The sequence below is a fragment of the Solea solea genome, chromosome 18 (assembly GCF_958295425.1).
Source record: "Solea solea chromosome 18, fSolSol10.1, whole genome shotgun sequence".
NCBI lineage: Eukaryota > Metazoa > Chordata > Actinopteri > Pleuronectiformes > Soleidae > Solea > Solea solea.
This window is the reverse complement of record NC_081151.1, coordinates 4,132,706-4,153,100: the sequence shown is the minus strand read 5'-3', so window position 1 is coordinate 4,153,100 and position 20,395 is coordinate 4,132,706. Positions and strand designations below refer to the sequence as shown.

General features: G+C 41.8%; 1 protein-coding gene across 2 annotated transcripts; it reads right to left on the bottom strand.

Moving 5' to 3' along the window:
• Window positions 1-2,363: 2,363 nt before the first annotated feature.
• LOC131444776 (coiled-coil domain-containing protein 9B) lies at window positions 2,364-19,891 on the bottom strand. 2 transcript variants are annotated; one of them, XM_058615414.1, is made up of 15 exons: window positions 19,874-19,891; window positions 17,450-17,583; window positions 15,188-15,295; window positions 14,960-15,064; window positions 14,681-14,836; window positions 13,562-13,720; window positions 10,496-10,561; window positions 7,989-8,167; window positions 7,063-7,112; window positions 6,914-6,964; window positions 6,635-6,731; window positions 5,588-5,621; window positions 4,905-5,502; window positions 4,745-4,827; window positions 2,364-4,591 (listed from the first exon to the last, which is right to left on the bottom strand). In XM_058615414.1, exons 2-15 carry the CDS (start codon window positions 17,459-17,461, stop codon window positions 4,565-4,567), a joined length of 1,725 nt encoding a protein of 574 aa, XP_058471397.1. In that variant the 5' UTR covers window positions 17,462-17,583; window positions 19,874-19,891; the 3' UTR covers window positions 2,364-4,564. The 2 variants fall into 2 exon arrangements, with proteins under 2 accessions (XP_058471397.1, XP_058471398.1); XM_058615415.1 differs by lacking the exons at window positions 17,450-17,583; window positions 19,874-19,891 and adding an exon at window positions 16,856-16,927.
• Window positions 19,892-20,395: the final 504 nt, after the last annotated feature.

Sequence of the window (20,395 nt, the reverse complement as noted above, 5' to 3'; positions counted from 1 at the left end):
TCAGGGGCCACAAATAGGTAGCAGAAGATATTCCTGGAGGGTTTCCAGCCTTTTATTAAATGACATGTGCATACAATTACGTTTTGATTCATTTATTAGTTCGGTTAGATCGTCCAAATGTTATATTATGCACAATTAGCCATATTTGTCATAGTTAAAAAGTAAGTGGGTCCCCGGATAAAAAAAAAAGTTTGGGAAGCAATAATTAGAGAAAGTGTCAATACACTTGCCTATCTTAAAAAAAAGGGTTGTTTTTGTTTAAATGATTGTTGATTTTTAATTAAAAAATGAATCCAGATCCACATCAAATCCACCAAACTCTGGAACTTTCTTCCATGACCTACATTCTACATTCTAATATTTAGTTTCTGTAATAGTCTGAACACTGATTCACGCATTTGTGTTACATCACTAAAACAATGTGACCCGATTTATTTGATGGTGCTTCCAAATATAGAGGCAACACGTGGAGACCTTGTCAGCACAGTCTCCTGGACAACAGGAGGGAGGGAGGGAGGGTGATGGTGGTGGGTGAGGAGCACACAGTCTTTATGATCACACCAGCTGCTGAGGCGTGGCTGTTACATCCAGAACCAGGACAGGATGAGACACGCACACACACGCTCAGTAGGGACTGTCACCCTGTCAGTGTCAGGATTGTGTCAAGTTCACAACGTTACGTCACGTAGCCCACATCCCATCGATGGTAATGAAACAGAGATACTCTGACTGACTTTTTTGCTTAGGTCTCACTTATAAAAAAGGAAATGTTCATTTCAGTCTGACTTGAAATAATAATAATTAAAAGAATCACGGCTTAATAGAGGGCATCACAAACCCTGGGGGAACATCATCTTAGCAATGCAGATTTCAGCTTTAATTCCTTTGACATTTTTGGGAATTACTGGCCTCTCATCTAATTCACACAAAGTGTCAAAAACTCAGCTTCTTCTTCGGTCTCCAGACTATTTACTATTTTGGGGGCCACAGACCACATAGGTTCAAAATTAAAACCACAACAGGACAGTCTTTAGGAGTTTTCCTCAGGAAAGGCAGGGTTCTGAAGTTTCTCCTCGCCAAACGGGGCAGCTGACATAATCCTACAGTGCACTTCAATGCTCTAGTACAGCCTACAGCGCTTATTTCCATAACATCAACACAACACCCCCGCTGTAGTGTGCTATATTGCGTCAGACACTCACAAACTATTATCAGGCTTAGCACCAAAGTAAACCTGCAATATTATGGGAGAGAAACAATTTCTGGCATTTTTCATTTGCAGGGATCACAATTCTTTCAGCTCAGCAACGACAACAGAAAGCATTCATTTCATTTTTCAAGGCAGTAGGTGAAGCTACTGCACACACACACACACACTCTACAGCAGGTCATACCAGTTTTTTTTATACAGCACCAAATCCTATCAGGCGTTATATCCCACGACAAATCCAGACTAAACTCTACAACATTACACAAGGCTGAAAGCCTCAGTGAGCAGAAGGCTGCCATGGAGACGGCCTCGGAAGGAGATAATTAAAATAGTGGCACCTATGGGAGGTCCCACCTGTAGAGCGGAGAGGCTGCTGCTTCCAATAAAACAGCTCTGCAGAGAGCGTATACGGAATTAATTAAGTCCAACAAAGGCAGACTCAGTGGACCAAGGTTAAAATCTGTGGGCTTCTCCTAGAGAGTCAGCTGCAGCTGAGACAATGTTCTTCTGTCATGGTGACGACATTCACTGCAATTCTAAGGATTGAAATCATCAGCTTTTAAAATCATCTTTGATGCGTCAAGCACAAATTGGACGCCAACATTCAAAAGGGCCGTCTTCCTGTTGAGTTGACGCCATGGTTACGGTGGACCTTTTGTTCGTCTTGTTTTGGGATATTTGGTGGGACTCAACTTTGCCTCTGTTTTCACCTTAGGGGGCGCTACAGAGCCATTGACCAACGCACGGGTCCGGGAACTATGCCAATATCGCATTTTCGCCAGACCTGACTTCAGTGCAAAGTCTCAAGAGTTTTTATGGACGTTAACACCCTCAAAAATGACCACAAAGCCACGGATATAACAATAATCTGAAGGTTCCTCACAGATTCGCGTCAGGAACCGTTTCGGTTCCCTGCCATTTGTGGCTCAGACCCTATATTATGTTTTATTTTTTCAAGTTAACTGCACAAAAGTGAGCCCTGCTTAAAAGGAAACAAAAAAGTATAAAAGTATTTTATCAAAGCATTGGATTGCAGATAACACTGATCGACATGGAAACATCACAACCCCTCGTTTGTCCCCATCACTGTCAGCTGTGATATCAGAAGAGAGTCAGAGACGGTGACACTGCAACAAAACAATGCCAGTCATGATTGGAGAATTTAAAATACAGGAAAAAAAACTTTATTGATGTTCTCTTTATGCCTCCTTCTTTCTCTCCAAATACCTCTCGAGTAAATGAAGCTACGTTGCACACGTTATTAAGTTATAAGTGTATGTGGAAACATGGAGGAGAGCAGTGGACATAACGCAGACGTCTGAAAGTGCTTCACAAAGTGCACAAAGGTTTGTCTGTATTAACATGATTTCACTACATTGAATCCCTTGGGGAATCTCTTTCATTTTTTAGTCATTTATGACCCATTTTTTACACAAATGATTCAAATTCCATATATAATACAGAATATGTCTCACGGACAGCATGTTTGGACCGGTGTCTTCATTTTCCCAGTGTGTTTCTACCAGATATTGTTTGTATTTTTTACGTAACCATAGCCGAGTTTGGCAGGGCCTCGCAGCTCAAAGCATGTTCACTATGTTGTTACATAACTGTTTACTATACTGTAGCGCTCAGAAAAGCCAAAACTCTCTTTTGTTATAGTTGTCATTGATACCAAAAATACAGTAGTCCACTGGCAATAAATAAAAACAAATCCATTCATATCAGATACAGAAAACATGGAAAACATACACATACAGGTCTAGATTTGCAAAATCGTTTCTAGGTAACATTCCGCCTGTCCGACAGACAGGCAAATAAATAACAATACTGATGCTGCACTGTTAGTTCAGTGCATTTAACACTACAAAAATGTCCAATAAAGGCAGACCTTCAGTATTGAAGAGGCCAGAGTACAAGGCACACCAGCAGACTTGATTCCTTTTCAAAGATTAGTTGCGTTTCATTGTCACGAGAGAAGAGAACAAATGTGATAAAACTAGGCTTTGAGAGCCACTTCCAGCTGAATCCCAGCCTCAATGACTCAGGGACAAAAATCCTGCAGGAAATGGATGAGATGATGCATGTTCTGCAAAACAAGTCCGTTTGTCCCACAGGGAAGAGAAACGAAAATAAAAGTCTGTTCCAACACACGACCAAACTATTATTAAACTCGCAAGTTGTTTTGATATCGCGGCCTTGATAAAAACTACACGTTAAAAAAAACGTTAAAACTGGGATTCAGCTGCAAAGAAAACACAATAGCAATGTGTCGCCGGGGCAAGTTTGAGATTTACTGCGTTATTGATCACCTAACGAGAGACAGACAGTAATTAAGATTAGGTTATTAATAGAGCATTAGAATAAGATTTGATTTACCAGTTTAGACCTGCACTTATATTATCCCGGGGGACGTTTGGAAAGACAGAACAGTCTAAATTTGCTAAAACTAACACTAACACTAAAATTCCCATAATGGCAATTTAAACAGCATGTCTTTGTAAAGATGACTTGTAATCAACAGGCTTGAAATCTCAAAAGTGAGATACAGTAGAGGACATAATTGGGGGTTACTTTTCTCAGAATTGACAAAGCTCCTACAGAGGCACAGTGTCAAACGAAACACAAAGAGAAAACTGTGCTCGGTGAATGAACACAGCAGCCTCCGTTTCCCTTTCCCAAGGACACTGTGGGTCATATTTTTTTGAGGAACGCACACGCGGTCTTCCTTCGGCGGTCGATAAGACAGTAAATCTCAAACGTGCCCTTCGATAAAGTATTGATTTCTACTTAGAAAGGGGACACTGACTGATGCTGGGAGCAGAAGCGTCAAATACTTCCTACTGACAGACGTGAGCGTTAAAAACACAGACTCTACTCTATAACAAAGCTCTGTCGCTACGGTATCACCTTATATTCCATAACATGGAATTTATTTCATTATTTAAAAAATAACGGTAAGGCAGAAATCAGGCACTATAGATAAAACTGACTGAAGTTAGATTAGCCTCCTCCTGATATGTTCCTTTGAAATCGCCCTAACACGTGTAAACATTCAGTGATATTGCACTTAAACAGCATACTAATATAATCCCGTTTATTGTGTCAGTGTCAGTACGCATAAAGTGCTTGGGTCTAAACGTATTTAAGCCGGGACAAGGCTCTCCTAAGGTGTGGGTGACGTTTGGTGACTTGAAACCGTGGATTTTTTTTGCGTAAGCGTTAAAAACTTCCGACATCTGAAAAGAGCTACCTGAAGCGACATGAAGCGTCCGGATGAAAGTTGGCACGGCCCTGTGCTGCTGCTGCTGCTGTCGCTTTGGTTTCAGTGAGTCCGTCCCAAATAAATGTCAGTCAAACAATCTTCCCGTGCTCTCTTGCCTGAGAAAAAAAACGGGAAAAAAACTCATATTATGTGGTTGTTTTGCAACACACACACACACACACACACACCTCATCCATTTGCACTTCCTTCCATCAGTCCATTAACACATCATCGATTCTCCCATCACTCTTCCTGTGTTGCACACTGACCTTGTCACTGCTGGTACAGTGTGTCGGGTGCGTTTCTCCTGACTCCAGACTCAGCACAGACAGACCGGAGTCTATTAACTCCTCTGTGTGTGAGAGAGAACCAACATCGTCTTAAGTTAGAAATCACGACAGAGACGAAGTCGCTGAGGCTTTGCCGTACCTGTGTTTGCGTTGCTGATATTGCACTTGGCGAGCTCTACAGGCTGGACAGGAAACTCCCGTGGAGAGGCACTGGCTTTTTCAGCAGGAGGGGAGGAGGTGTGAGCTGCGGGGGGGTCACTGTCTTTTTTCATACATTCACTTTCAGGCGCCTGCTGTGGGGAAACAGGAGCAGCAGATGGACCACCTCCCTGATCCTGAGGAGTACCGTCATCCTGTCTGGTGCTGTCAAACACTTGTTGTGGCCCTTGCACTTTGTTCTTTACAGGTGAGGGAGCTTTTAAGGAGCTCTGACTCCTTGATTCTGAGTCCTGAGAGCCTGCAGATTGCCTCATGTGAGCTCCCTGAACAAGCTCCTCTGAGAAACGCACTTTCTTCTCTGAGCTGCGAGGAGACGAGGCCTCCTGCCACTCCAGAGTGGAGGTGTCCTCGCTCACGGTGCCAGGAGCTGTGGAGCCACTCACTTCCTCAGATGTACTCAGCATGTCTGCACTGGGCGACTGCTTCGCTTTCGCATCCTGAGCTTTCAGTTCTTCTGCTTCGGCATCCGTGAGAGCGTCCAGTTCCTCCAAGAATTCCTCCAGTGTTGTATCGGAGATCTAAAAGATGTGATTAGAACAACACAATCACGTGTTCTGTCTCATTTATTAAACAATTTCCATGAATACAGGTTTATTCTCTCACCTGTAGGTCATCTCCCTCCTCACCTGCCTGCCACCTGAAAAACAAAGACGCTTCAGCTCAACAACAGTGTGCTATAAATAACAAATAACAAGAGGTTTTTCTCTTTAATTTATTTAGAGGCACCTTTCAGAGCTCTCAAGGTCACCATACATCAGTATATCAGCAGTGAAACATCGTAAAATGAGATATAATAAGATAATAAGAGAAGATGACGGGTGTCATCCTCAAATCTGTGTTTAATTTAGCAGCCAAATAACTTATCAAAACGACTAAAAACAGCTGTCAAAGCTCAGTCCTAAGGTTAGGGGTATGCTATTTTTGATAAGTTCACACTTAAACCAAGAGAGGAAGTTTAGAGACTGTTCCCCCCCAGCCAAAAAATAATAAATAAATGAAAACTGAATTAAAGTAGAGGACAGAAAAATAAAGTCAGTGATGGAAAAGTGTGGATGAAGCTTTAGGTAGAGTTACAATAATCTAAGCGTGCTGAGCCTTAGAGCTGCGACTAAAGCTGACCCTGTTACAAAAAATAATGGTGCGTTCCATTTCCATTTGAGAGATTTGATTAGAACTCAGAACTGAGAGTGACGTCACCATCATGTTCCAGTTCAGACGCCTATGCCCCTATGTCGGGGTATGTGAGGTGGCTCCCTCTCTCAACACAAAGATTTCGATTTTAGACGACAAAAGGAACGCTGAGAGAATGTGTCAGGCCTTCACTGAAATAAAGAGACAGTAAATCATTGGGTATTTTCACACAGAGGGGCTGTATTTCCTCCCTTCAAGGCCTTTGGTATTGTGCCTTTTTAAGGCTGACATAAGAAATGGTTGTGCACTCACCAGACAGCACCGGTAGCAGCCACAGCTTCTAAATCATGTCTCATGACATCTCTGTATTTGTGACAGTGCAGGAAAACAATGTGCCTCTACAACCATTTCTACATATTTCAATAGGCCTAGTAGGTTTTCTACTAACTGCTTATTGCGAGGGGACATCCCAGTGTCGTGCATACGACTCAACTGCATCATGTAAAAGCTGTTACTGACCTCCTGGCCCTCCCCGTCAGACGGTCCTTGCCTTTTGCCTTACTGCTCATCACTCGCACATTTTTAGCTCCCTTGTCTTTTCCTCGCTTCTCAAAACCTTGGGACGGAAAAATACAGAACATTTACGTCACAATTACACAACAAATGACATTAGCAAAAAAAATACATAAAATATACTGAAACTCGTGGAAACATAATGAATTCTGCTTTAACAGCATCTCTGTACATTATTTAATTGCCACCTAACTCATGAAAAAACAACATTAAGGAGTGGCAGACCTCTTGGGTCCATGTTTGCCTTGGGTTGTCCTCTCCTAGTATTTCGCTGAGCTGTGTTTGCAAAAAACAAAAAAAGACCAAGTCAATAAAGACATCCTTTAAAATCTCCTATTCTTGTTGTTTTAGTTTGTTTGGAGTGTGTGTCTCACCTCTGCTACAATGACCCCAGTCTCTATCAGGCAGGGATTTGTCTGAAAACCTAAAGCAGAGTTTTATTTAGATGGAAATAACGGCATATCAGCAGCTCATCGACAGGCTCTCCTCACATTTGGGTATCATCAGTGCACATCTATCAAGAGGTTTTTTTCTTTTAAGTCCCAACATTGCATTTTACAACCACAGAGACAACTACCTAAATCACTGAATGAAAACCACACACAGCCTCTTCTGTTCTTACTCCAGGGTCTCGTTTGAGCCTCGCCAAATAAGGCAAGGCATTTCATCCCTCATCCGTGGCTAAAAATAGCGACTCCTTCCTTGTCACACTTTACATTTTGATGCTTCCTTTAAGAGCACATTAATTTACTCGGGCAAAAAATGTAATTTACTCTGCAGCTTTTTGTTCAACACCTCAGATTCAAATCCAGCTAATACTCCGGGTTTAATCATCCAATCACTTTTAGAGTATTATTGTGTGATTAAATGAGGGACAGGGAGGGGGGGAAGGAGGCTTTAGTGTATTTAACGACAAAATGTATAAATAGATAGCATGAGTTGTTGTAAAATTAGGAACGCTTGTTTTAAATATTGAAAAAACTGACTCATCGATTATCAAATCGTATAATCGTCCAAAGTTCAACCATTTAGCTTTAATTTTCCGTACACATGAAGGTTTAGTCTAGTTTTGTCCATAAGCAAAAGCATGTAAAGTTAATAAGGCAACAAAATGTCCTCTCTTTTTTTTTTGCCAATAAATGATGTTTTCGGTCATTTGCTCATGTTGTTGTCGTGTTGTTGCTGCTATTATAAAGTAAATTGGGCGAGGGTGGCTGCGAACATTAAAGTGGTATCAATCTTCTTATTAACATTAAAAACAAGAGTATACGTAAAATAATAAAGAGCTAAGACATCTCACATGCTCTCAGATTTGTCCATGTCCCACGCCCTCCTCCACTGGCCCTTTGCATTTTTATGACGTGCCACTCTCTCTTTGTCAATCTGCTCGCGCTCTCTCTTCCACTTCAGATACTCCTGCTGCTCCTCTCTCAGTGTTGGGATGTCGAGGTCAGTGGAGCCATGTGGGCTCTCGGGCTCCTACGTAAAAACACAAAAGATTGCAGTGTGTTTGAGGTGCACGGAACAGAAGCATTAACAGAGATTTATACAGTATTAGGGAAGTGTCTGAATCACCGGTGCTCAAACATTACACTACATTAAATCACCCCAAACTACTTAGTGTCTCATATATTTTTTATACAGTAATGGGGGGAAACAGATCAACAACAGGTTTACACTTGGCAGTGTGGTCATAAACAAGAGAAGCGTCTTATCTTTAAAGAAATAATTACACAAGAGAGCTAAATTAAGATCACAGACTATAAATATTAAAGCTCTGGGTCCAGGATTCTCTTGAACAGCCCTCAGGGAGCGAGTGACTCCACTGGCTGCAAAAAGAAGATTTGTTTTTTTAACCTTCTTGCTTTATTTATAATATCAGTGTCATCAGTAAGGATTTTCCTAAGGAGTTTATATGGTCTCAATTGCTAGTTTCATGCCTTCTTAAATACAGCATGATGTCCATTTTTCTATATATATATATATATATATACACAGTTCTTAACAAATTTATTAGACGACTATGCACTCAAAATCATTTTTTATATGTTTCTGTTATGGTAAAAACACCAGTATGTAGAAGCTCTTTAGCCAAAATTATTATTGTTATCCATGAATTTATGTTGTTAAACAAATTATTATTTCTTGATTAAGATGTCAAATTATAGTTTACTTTAATTTACTTGCAGTCCTGAACAGAAATAATTGTTTTAGTGCTTGAATTTCAGTTTGATTTGCCAAATAAAAAACAATAGAGTATTTAGATTTAATCAAGGTTTTCTAATTTTTATGTGGTGGTCTATATATACATACAGTATATACATATGCATGTATATGAGGATTCAATATTGCAGTTCACAAACAAGTGGGTGGTGTCACGGTGGATTAGCACTTGATAAAGATCAATAGGGCTCAAAAAAAAAGGAACAAACACCGTCTCACTGTAAATACTATTGTAACCGTCTCCCTGACAAATGCGAGGCAACACAATCGCATTCTTTGAGGCAAGAACAGAACGCACTGTGTTGTAAATGCATTTAGGTCCCCCTTCCCCCTTTGCCCTCTTAACCTGTTTATTGATTACTGCGATGAGAGTAGAAAGGATTACTGGCTAATACTGAAGAGAGAGGGAGAGAGAGAGAGAGAGAGAGAGAGAGAGGAGGCGATGTGATGCAGTCTCTTTAACACATCAAAGGGGACAGAGGCCGTGTGTTTTAATGTTACAAAGGCCTGGAGTGAACCAGGCCCAGCGACAGTGCTGCGAGGCTCTCAGGGAAATTACATAAAAGAACAGCAGTCTAAGAGAAAGTGTCTGTCAGGTTTTTTTTTTTTTTCAGAAATACAGCAGCAGGGATGAGATGATTAAAAAATTAAAATATGAGTTGTTTGAAAGGGAGGGAAAAAAAAGCCTCTCTGCATATTATGTCTCACAGCAACCAGGAGAAAAAAAAAACCTGTGAGAGAAAGCGACATAACACAGTCACACTGTTTTCCTCTCAGGTGTGGACCAATCGCAGTCAAGTAAACATGTTGCCTTTCTGCTTGTAGTTTAGCGGCGAATGTAGCATCTGTGTTCATCTCTGTGTTTTCTCCTCTGACCCCTGGAGTACCCGAGGGGACACCTGGGAGGGCACTTACATGTTCCAACAGGCCGTCAACAGGCTGACGCCCTCATAGCCGCACGACTAATTAGCACTTTTCAATTTCTTGGCCTCGTGGAGCCTCGCGGGGAGGTTGTCAGGGGTGGACATTACACAAGTGTGTATTTGTCACATTTAAATAGATTAAGAGATTGTCAAAGAGCAAAAGATTTCACTCTTTTTCTGGACTCGTTGAGTGAAGCAAAACAGTTATGCTTATGCAACACCTGCAAAAAAAAGAAAAGAAAAACACCTCTGCATCAGATTTCCTTTAGCGCTCACTTGGACAGAACGGGCATGACAGCATCACTCGTCATGTGGCATATATTCGGCGGGCCTTTGAAGCTTGTCGTCAGCTCGTCTACCTCACTGGCCTGTTAGTGGCACGCTTGATCTGTGAGACAGCTCTGAGCTACTCCAGCAATGTTAACCAGACGGGAACAAGCATGTGCGTGTGCATGGTAGCGTGTTGTGTGTGAGTGCTTGGGATTAAAGTTGTGAACACATTAATGTCTCTACAAGTGTCTCTGTGTGCTTACAAAGTGGCACTGGGAAAAACTTGAATTTCTGTGAATAAGATGCCTGTTATGGACTTGAAATAAAACCAAATGGATAAGACGGTGATGTTTTAAGAAATAAAGTGGCAACATTTATATCTCAGTGCTACCGTGCTTTGCTCCGGAAGCCTGTGGTGCTCCTCCGTGTCCCTCTGGCCCTGTTTCACCTCGTCACCCTGTGAGAGAGGAAGAGGAAGAGAAACAAAACGCTTAACATAACAACAATAACAACAAGGGTGACACGGCAGCTTATTGCCACCAATTAAACATTGTTGTACTGAGTCACATCAATGCTGCAATACAGAGCAACAGCAGAGGGACAAGCTCATCCATTAGAGGAGAAGATTAAGAGGCCTATGCTGCCTCCAAGTGGACTGTTAATGTTACAGCAGGACTTGGCCTTTGTTTGGTTTTTAATTGTCCACTCAGCAGTGGGGTAAAGAGAACACAGTGTAGTTTGCAGGTGGTCAAATACCACCGCTTTTTAAAGGACACTCACTTGACTGCAGGCTGAGAATAGCGTTTAGAGTTTCAGTTCTAGGCTGTAACTTGTGCTCGGGTGAAAACACTGGATGATTCGTGTTATTTTTAACAGCAATAACAAACACAGTCTGACTCCACTCACACCCGGATGCAGCCCCGGCACATGCGCAGACAAAAACAAGACCTGGCTATCGTGTTTCTTTCTCTGCTTCTTCTGTCGCCACATTTCGTCCTCCTCTCCCACTTTGACCTTTTCCTGGCACCTTGCCAGGCGCGTCTCCGTGGCAGCATAATGAGCCTTTTCAGACTGGGAAGGCAGTCGAATGTTAATTAGATCAAATCGACCCTTTCAGGATGGTGGGAATGGGAAAACAATAGTGCCAGAAGAGGGCAGGTTACTAAAGGATCCAGAGAGGAGACACAACGGGCTGGAAACAGATAGAACAGTGAGTGGGCTACAAGAAGTCTTCTCAGCCATATCTCAATTTCATTTCTCCTCTTTCCCTCTCTCTCTCTCATTAGCATGAAACGATGTCTAGTCCTGAGGCACTTCCAGGCATTACAATCTGACTGGGACGAGGCCAGGTCACCACACCCCTCTCATAGAGCCGTTCTTTATTGCCAGGCTGTCTGATACACACGCACACCCAGTCCCACAGCCACGGCAATGTGCTGCTCATTGTGGATCGTTTTGTTTCTAAAACCATCCAGAGATAAAGGACATTTTCTCCGCCCAGATCCACACACTCAGCAACATTTTCTGCACTCCCAGCCGTGTCGAATGAAAGTAGTTATGAAAACAGCGGCCACATGGAAACCACTCTCTGGGATCCACGAATGACGAGCGCTGGCCACTGCCCAAGTGCTGATTCAATCCACATGATAAAAACAGGGGGGACGGACCGGGCGGGCCAGAAATAAAGGCAAGAGAACAACAACGTTCAGCCCATATATTCAGTAAACACTTGCTCCATCGGGCTGTTAATGTTACTGAGCAGCAGCCATGACTATAAATGAACATCTTCCAGTTTGAAAAGTGAAGCCCAGGAAGTAGGATGGAAGTCAGAGTCAGCCACCAGGGGTCGACTCCGCCGGCTGAGTGATTTATAACGTCAGTAAATAGGATTTAATGGTCTCAGTCAGTAGTTTCAGGTCTTCTTCAATAGAACATAGACAATTACGTCCATTTTCATATAGAGTCTGTCTAGGCCAATCTGAGGCATTTGTGTATTTAGAAAGCAGCTCAGCTTGTATTGTGTCTGGACTGTGTCTTAAATAGGCTGTGTGGATCAATTGTCGGGTAAACCTATCTTTGTGAGGACATTTTTACCTTGTGAGGACCACTTTAACTGGCTCTTTGAGGATTAAGACCTAGTTTTAGGGTTAGGCATTTGGTCGTGATGGTTAAGGTTAGGGTATGATGCTAGGAAATGCATTATGTATGTAAGTGTCCACACAAAGACTGCAAAACCAGCATGTGTGTGTGTTGTGTGCACGCATCAGGCTTCAGACTGAGTCAGAGCAGCTGTTCCAGAATCTCTGAATATCCGGGGAATAAGGCCAGTGATAGTGTAACATTTAACATCCCTGCTGGAGGTTAGTGCACGTGTCTCTGCCTATCTGTGTTTAACAAAAGGCTACATCCGTTCTAATAAGTTACCCCAAAAAATACTAGCACGCCCCAAAACGCATATCATGTGACTATTCAAATGCATGGGTAAGTGGGCACGTGCACGCTGGGTGTAAACAGGAAGTAGATTCTCTCCTCTGCCATTATTTTTGCTTAGTTTGAGACATTATTACGAATAAGAAACAAGGTTGAAAAGTAGTGTTCCAACAAAGCTTTTCATTCCCAGCTGACTGTCGAGTCAAATCTGATAAGAACCAGTCATCATTTCCAAAGGTCTCCATTTTTGCACATCCATAAGAAAAAAAAAGGGAGCCTGCAGCGTTTTTACACTTCCTTGTTTTTTGGAGTGTTCAATTCCTAGGACAACACAATGTTGTGTGGACAACATGCACACCCAGAGTATTGTATTTTAAAGGAAAATGCAGTCATGTGGACATAGAGACTGGGTCTGAAACCTAGAATGTATTTGTATATTGAAGCCAAAATGATTCATCCTGTCTCAATTTATTACTGAGAGCATAACCCTTTGTTGAGCCGTGACAGCATAATTTCCATCTTTCATGGCACTGGAGGCAATCTGTGAACTTTACAGCCTGTTCCAAACACGCAAAGGCATCTAAACACAGATTTGTCATTCGCTAAAAATATAATAAAAGATCCTCAGAGGGTGAAAAATATGCTAAATAACCATCAAACCTCTACTTATGATCATACTAGAAAAAAAGGTCAAAACTGTCATGCAGGCCTTTTGAAGATTCTTCATTTGTACTGCATTTTGGTTACGTAGACCAACACAAGCTCTGTTAACAGCCCCCCTTTCACTAATCCCACAGTCAGTCAGTCAAAGCCCAAGCCCACCTCCTGTCCAAAGCCATTGTGCTCCTTCACTGGAGGGCTACGACCAGCCACTCTGTCTGACATCTATGTAAAACACGTCAGTGCAGCCTGGGAGAACACAGGAGGGTGTGAGAGAGGAGGAGTGTGCTGGGTTTCAAGCACAGAAGCATATGATCACTGGAGTGCTGAGTGACTGAGTGAGTGAGTGAGTGTGTGCAATTGAAACCTGTGCTGCTGCTGCTGCTGTGTTTCTCTTGGTCGTGTGAGGGGGATGCTTTCCCCTCCCAGCTGACTCCACACGCCTCGCCTGTCCGTCATCTGTAGGGCTCTTGACATCTGCGGAGCCCAGCCTCCTCTCTGGCTTCTCGCTCACCACCCTCTTACCCTGAAGAGACGGTTACTCATATTAGAGTGTAAGGAATACAACCGAGTGGATTGTGATACTGAATTCTGCCCAATCACATGTGCCAAGAAGGTTATGTCTTTGCCCACATTTGTCTGTGTTTGTGAGCAGCATAAGTCAAAAAGTTAAGGATGGATTTTAAAGTTTTCTGTTGTTTTTATATCTGTCAAATTCTGTGATCATTGGCATTTGGGATTGGAATGATATGACTGAAAGGTGGTAAGCTGTCGACAACATGCGTATGTAATGCTCAAAGACTAAAAGACCCATAGAAGCTTTTTTTCTGGAAAAAATATATAAATAAAACTGCATACATTTTCTGGATGACTTCCTATAAAGTGATTGAGGAATAATGATACCATGTGTTCATTATGGCATTGGTAAAATCTAATAAAGGCTTAAGACTGAAGAAATGGTTAGATTTTGGTTTAATTAAGTGTATCTACACTGCATGAAACTGAGCAGACTTAGCAGAGGTTTGTGTTCAAATACAACAACAAAAATAAAAGACCAACACTTCATGTGCCATAGTTTAAACATGCACTTCATACCTACTGGTCTCCATTTAGAGAACTTGGTAGCTCTGACTGTTTTATTCTTATTGAACAGTATCGTATCTCGTCTAGCTGTACATTTTACTCACAACGGCTTAGGATACAGTCAAATATGTATGTGTTGCCCTAAAATATGGTCTGGATGTAAGAGAATTTAGATGAATATAGTAAATAAACATTCCAGTCTCCTGTCAGCTAATGATATAATTATCAATATACTGACATGTTAAAGTTGATGTTATACCTGTTACACAAGGCAAACTTACTGACTGTATATTACACTGTTTTGCAAGGTGCGTTCTAGTGTAACTATGTCATGATGGAAACTACCAGGATTTCGTGAGTTTTGTGTGTTTTTATTGTCAACCAAAGTGGAAACAGACCTCACCTTTTTGCCTTCCATGGTGACCGTTAACTGCTTCCTGTGACCACGTCCGGCGCCCTGTGACGGGCCCTCTCCGACTCTGACGGGCCCAGCCTCCTGTTCTACTTTCCCAGCTGGCGAACCGCTGCTGAATGGCTTCGTCACCACCACACGGCTGTCCTGGAGGGAAATACGTGATCAAATATTTATATTATACAGCACAGCATGTGGGTATTTACCATACTTTACGGCATAATTGGGTGAGAGTGTTCATATCTGTCGCCTCTTATTGCTGACACTCACACTGGTGGACTTGCTGATTGTGATGGTAAGGTCATCGGCTTTTCCCTTGCGGCTCTGCAGTGCCATTCCTTCCTCCTCTGCCCTTTTCTTGTCCTCCTCCACCTCCTAAATGCAAATTAAAATCCAGTGAAATCAACCAACAGAGTACAGCGGCACCTCACACAGACATACTCACTACTTATGAACATACAAGCACTTCTCTGCCTCTGAGCAGCGTGTCCTCCTTACCTTGTACCTCTTCATGAGTGCTTCATTCTTCCTGCGGAGAGCCTGGATCTTCTTGTCCAGCTCCACGTCCCTCTCGTTATCCCTCTTGGGCATCATGTCACTGGTGGTCTTAGAGGAAACACAACCGGATCAATGATGCAAAAATGATGATACAAGTATCAAAACACTCGCTCACCTTTTAATATTAGACAATTTTAAGTGAGTTTCACGATCAAAAAACTACGTGAGAGGTCACCAGTCCATCACAGGGACACATATAGCGACAAACAACCATCCACTGTCACTCTCACACCCACGGTCAATTTAGTGATTGTTCAATTTGCCTAATCCCCAAAATCGGCATGTTTTTGGACTGTGGGAGGAAGCCGCAGAACCCGGAGAAAACAAACGCAAACAAGGGGGGAGAACATGCAAACTCCACGCAGAAAGGCCCTCGTTCCAAATGGATCGTTGCCCTTATCAACTAATCCATAAAACACGAGATAAAAACAATGCAAATCTAGGACAAAGAGGTGAACTAATCAGTGACGGGTGTTCCGCTTTGTATTCAACACCAGTGCATGTGCTGTGATAAGACACAACACGAGCACTCCTTCACACACCCATCACACATGGAGCATTCATTACAGAGCTCAGTTTCACATGCAGGCAGAGCGCATATATGCAGGGCATCCTAAACATCCCGGTGTAGTCAGCAACGAGGCAGTTAGTCCTCACACGACATGAGGCTTTCATATTGGACACCTCTGCAAACGCGACTGACTGCCAAGAGCTTTCGGGAGAACACTCACTCATGTGAGAACATGGTCATTGATGTGCGACATGTCAGAGACGACAAAAAGCTGAGACGAAGCCACTGTAGACAGCTCACAATGTATTTTTTGTATGGATAGATACAACAAAAAAGTTTTCCCTGCAGCATATTTGACGTTTTAATGGTGGCTTCGTACTGAATGAAAAGTGTTCTCAGTTGTTGAAACGTATCCAAAGAGGAAACGTGAAATTCCAGCAGGAGGATTGGTCACAAAGTAGCTCATACATAAATCTGCTGTCCAGCAACGTAAGTTTAAATAGTAACAATTTTTTGGGGCTGAGACAAACATGTGCAAAACCTTGGAAAGTTTAAAAAACAAACAAACAAAAAAAAGCATTTCATTAAGTTATGTACAACTTACGACAAGTGTATCGAATGAGCACTGGCATTGTCTGTTGTTATTCACAATAACTCACAATGAAGTAGCCTCTGTTGCCTTTTTGAAAACTGCAAAAGCAAAACAATTCAACACAAAGTGTCCCATTCTCCACACTCTTCAGAAGAAATTATTCTGAGGGGTCAGAGCTTCATGACAGTGACAGGAATAGCTGTGCCAAAGTGAGTCAGTCGTTCTCCACTGTTGTCCAAGTGACGACACGAACGTTGAATCTGCTTCTGCGTGATATTACCAGTTCAAAATGATGACTCACGACTCGCAGGTGCACATAGAGTGTGTTTCTATTACTAGACCAGCTACCCCTGAGCTGAGGTGCACTCAAATCAGAGAGTGTTGTGTGACAGGAGTTGTCAAAACAGACCTTTAGCAACACACAATATATCCAGAGTCCAGGCTCTGTCGTCAGGTTTTACACCTGCAAAGGCACGGAGAGCATGAGGAAAAAGTTGGGACTCACTCTGAAGGCAACAGGTTGGAAAGAGGTTACCTCACGGCTTCTTGTTGTCAGGGTATCCAAACACAACAGACCATGAGGACATACCACCAAGAATAGATGCAAGGGAGAGAGACACGCTGTAGAATCTGAATCTCAGCAAGACCAATGGCGGAGAGTGAAGGGGAACACTGGCCTCCACAAACCAACGTGGGGAACGGTACCTCTCTCTGGATTCAGCTGTCCAGCTCTTTGATAGTGCAAGCAGCAGCAAAGGGTAATATACACACATACACACACACAAAGACAACACACACACAGACAGAGACCAATGTTGTGGCTATGCCAGTGGATGGCACCCATGCCTGGACAGGCAGGCAAAAGGAGGAGGGGGCCCTGCAGAGAGAAAGCTGCCAAGGCTTCCTCCCTACCCAGAATTCCTGCCACCTACAGCAGCTACAGCAGAGGAGAGAACGAGCAAAACACAAGTGAATCACAGTTAAATCTGCGACAGAGCAGCTGAGGAACCTAAAACCAGATACACAGAGAGGAAGAGAGAGAGAACAGGAGGGATCGGGATGATAGGAGAGAAAGCTAAAAGAGTAAGAAGACACTCACGGGTCTTTCCATGTCAGCGGTGAGAGCTGGGCTGAGTCCAGGAGCAAGGCAGCCGAGGCGGCAGAGAGGGCTGCCTGGAGTCCACGCTCATGCCTCGATTACAATGAGCCAAGTTGGGCAAGCGGCCAAGACGTCTAACAAATGCACAGAGCACTCCTGTTAACTGATTTCACAGCACCCACCCGCTTGTCCACCCTCTCTCTCTCTCTCTCTCTCTCCCTTTCACCAACCCTCCCCACCCTTCTGCACATATGCTCTCTCACTCCCTCTCTCTGTCTCTCAAGCACTTGCTCTTCCCTCCTCACTTATCCTCCGCTCAAAGTATGCATGGTAAATTCCATCCTCCCCTTCCACACTTATGCGCGCACATTTACTGTAACAGACACGATACGTACTATATATAGAAAAAACAATAAAATGCAAAAAAAAAATTTAAGCAACTGTACTTTTGTGTTAAGCTATGTTAATACAAATATTTGTATACATTGTGTAGTGTGTGTGTTTTCTATGCTCATGTGTTATGATTTGCCGAAGGATAAGAAACAGCCAGAGGGAAAAGCTCCTTAATTAACTCCCTCTCTAATTGGGCTTCACTCATCTAAAAAGAAACTCTATCAATCCAGTTATTACAAATGAGACAACAGCTGTGTCTCCTACAGGCTCCAGACTACTTGTTTAGAGTAATAATGAAGGTTCCTAAAAACTGCAGGGGGGGGTTAGAATACTGCCAGCTGAATTTCCCACAAATCTTAATGCACAGCATGCTGCGTCTGCCAGGGCTGCGTCTGAGAACTGATGACGTGCAGCAAAAATCCACACAGTTTACTTTCTACGCAGACCAATCCCACTAATTAGTAAAAAGCTATTTACAGACACTTGAGTATGAGTGTCTAGGATTGATGAACCTATTAATACCTAATATCTTATACTATAATGTTGAGTCAAGCAAATCCACTCCTATTACATACTATATCACAAACAGTAGGTTATAAAATACAACACAAATTATTATTTTTTTGTGGTCATTTTTATGCAGTTTCTATTTCTATTTAATTCTATTTATGTTTATTTTGTTTTATTTTGTTCCACTTACAGTTGTCTGTCCTTTATCATCACCTGTGTTCAGATAAGTTTCACTTCTAGTTCCAATCAGTTTGGCATGCATCTCCACAATTGGTTCCACCTGTTCCTCATTATCCACTCAGCTCGTGGTATTTAGTTTCCACTCACTGCCAGACTGTTTTGTCAGTGTACCTGCAAGCTTTCCAACAATCTCCCTCATGTTCTCTAGTGTTTTACCATCTTTCTTGACTTTAGCTTGGTGTTTTTGACACTGTTGTGGAACTTCTTGTTCTCTGAACACCGGTCAAACGTTTGGACACAACTTCTCATTCAGTGTTTTTGCTTTATTTTTTATTATTTTCTACATTGAAATAATATTGAAGACATTACAACTCTGAAGGAACACTTTATTGAATTATGTTGAAAACATAATATGTTTTATATTTTGGATTCTTTAGACATTCAGCTCTGCACACTGCTGGCATTCTCTCACTCAGATTTATGAGATCATCACCTGGAAAGGTTTTGATTCGACAGGTGTGCATCGTCAAGAGTTAATTTGTGGAATTAATTCAGAGCAGGAGTGTAGAGTAGTATGCAAAGATATGCAGGATACGATATTATCACGATATCTACTCACGCAACATCTCTAGTGAGAGTGAGCACCATCTAGTGGACTGAAACGTCTATTGATTTTGTTATGCTAATCCACAAAAAGTTCAATGTTTATTTGTAACATCAGTTAAAAATTCATACTTGGTGTTTCAAAACCAATATATCGCCATACAAAAAATGTTCGACTACTGCTGTAATCCATATTAAGGCAAGAACCACTCTTATAAGTAAATAGAAAACAATGGTCCTTCGTTACTTTCAGAGGTGGAAAGTAATGAATTACATTTACATTTACTCACGTTATTCTAATTGACTATGTTTTTGTGTACTAACAGACTCATTTTTAAAACTTTGTAATTTTACTTTTAGTTAAGTATTAAAAAAGTAACTTTTACTCCGAGTACATTTTAAACAAGCTACTTTTTTACTTTAACTTGAGTACATTTTAAGACCAGTACTTTTACTTAAGTAAAATGTTATCAAAATAGTGGTACTGTTTCCACCTCTACTTATATTATATTTTTATTTTATTATCAAATTAGTTTAGTAGTCGTAGTAGTAGTAGTGGTGGTAGTGGTAGTAGGTGCAAGCATGTAAGCTTGCGCGCTTTAGTATAAAGCTAACATGCTAACAAGCACAGTTAGCATAATTAACGTGTGTGTACTATGTTCACGCAATTTAGCATGTTAGCACAAAGCAGCTCGACAGTCAGTCTGTTGAAATTAATTAATGAATGTGTTACATTACCTTTTTTTCTGCTGATGAACTGTAAAGACAAGCAGATAACATATTTATCTTGTCCTTTTCCTTTAAAACGTTATTTAAAACAAGTGTAGAGGCCACAAATTGCACTAATTGACTGATTAACTTACCTCCACAAATCAATCTCCACTGAAGCGTCATCAACTTGGCAAACAGAGGAGGCTGCAGTTCCAAAATATGTCCACTAGATGGCACCAAATACTTTTATCGGTTTTAGCTCAGGTTGAACTCCACATACAAAATCATTGTATTTTTAAATAAAGAAATTTAAAACCAAAATGTACTTTTTTAGGCCTAATCAATTCCGGTTTTAACCATATTTTAATTAATTGACAAGTAATTATCTAAACTCTATCTAAAATGGTGGTGTAATCAAGTCTGACTTTGTGACTAATGCATTTTAAAACCTTTAATATTGTGTGTAACGCCCTGAAATGAATGAAAGTGACCTAGACATGCATGTGACTTAACGTCTTACCATAGATCCCAAAACTGAAGTGCTTCAGT

Coding starts and splice junctions, on each gene's coding strand:
- LOC131444776 (XM_058615414.1), bottom strand. Junction 10,562..13,561: donor CAGCAGCAGCAGCAGCACAG/GTTTCAATTGCA, acceptor CCTCTCTCACAG/GGTGACGAGGTGAAACAGGG. Junction 4,592..4,744: donor ACTGTACCAGCAGTGACAAG/GTCAGTGTGCAA, acceptor TTTTTTTCTCAG/GCAAGAGAGCACGGGAAGAT.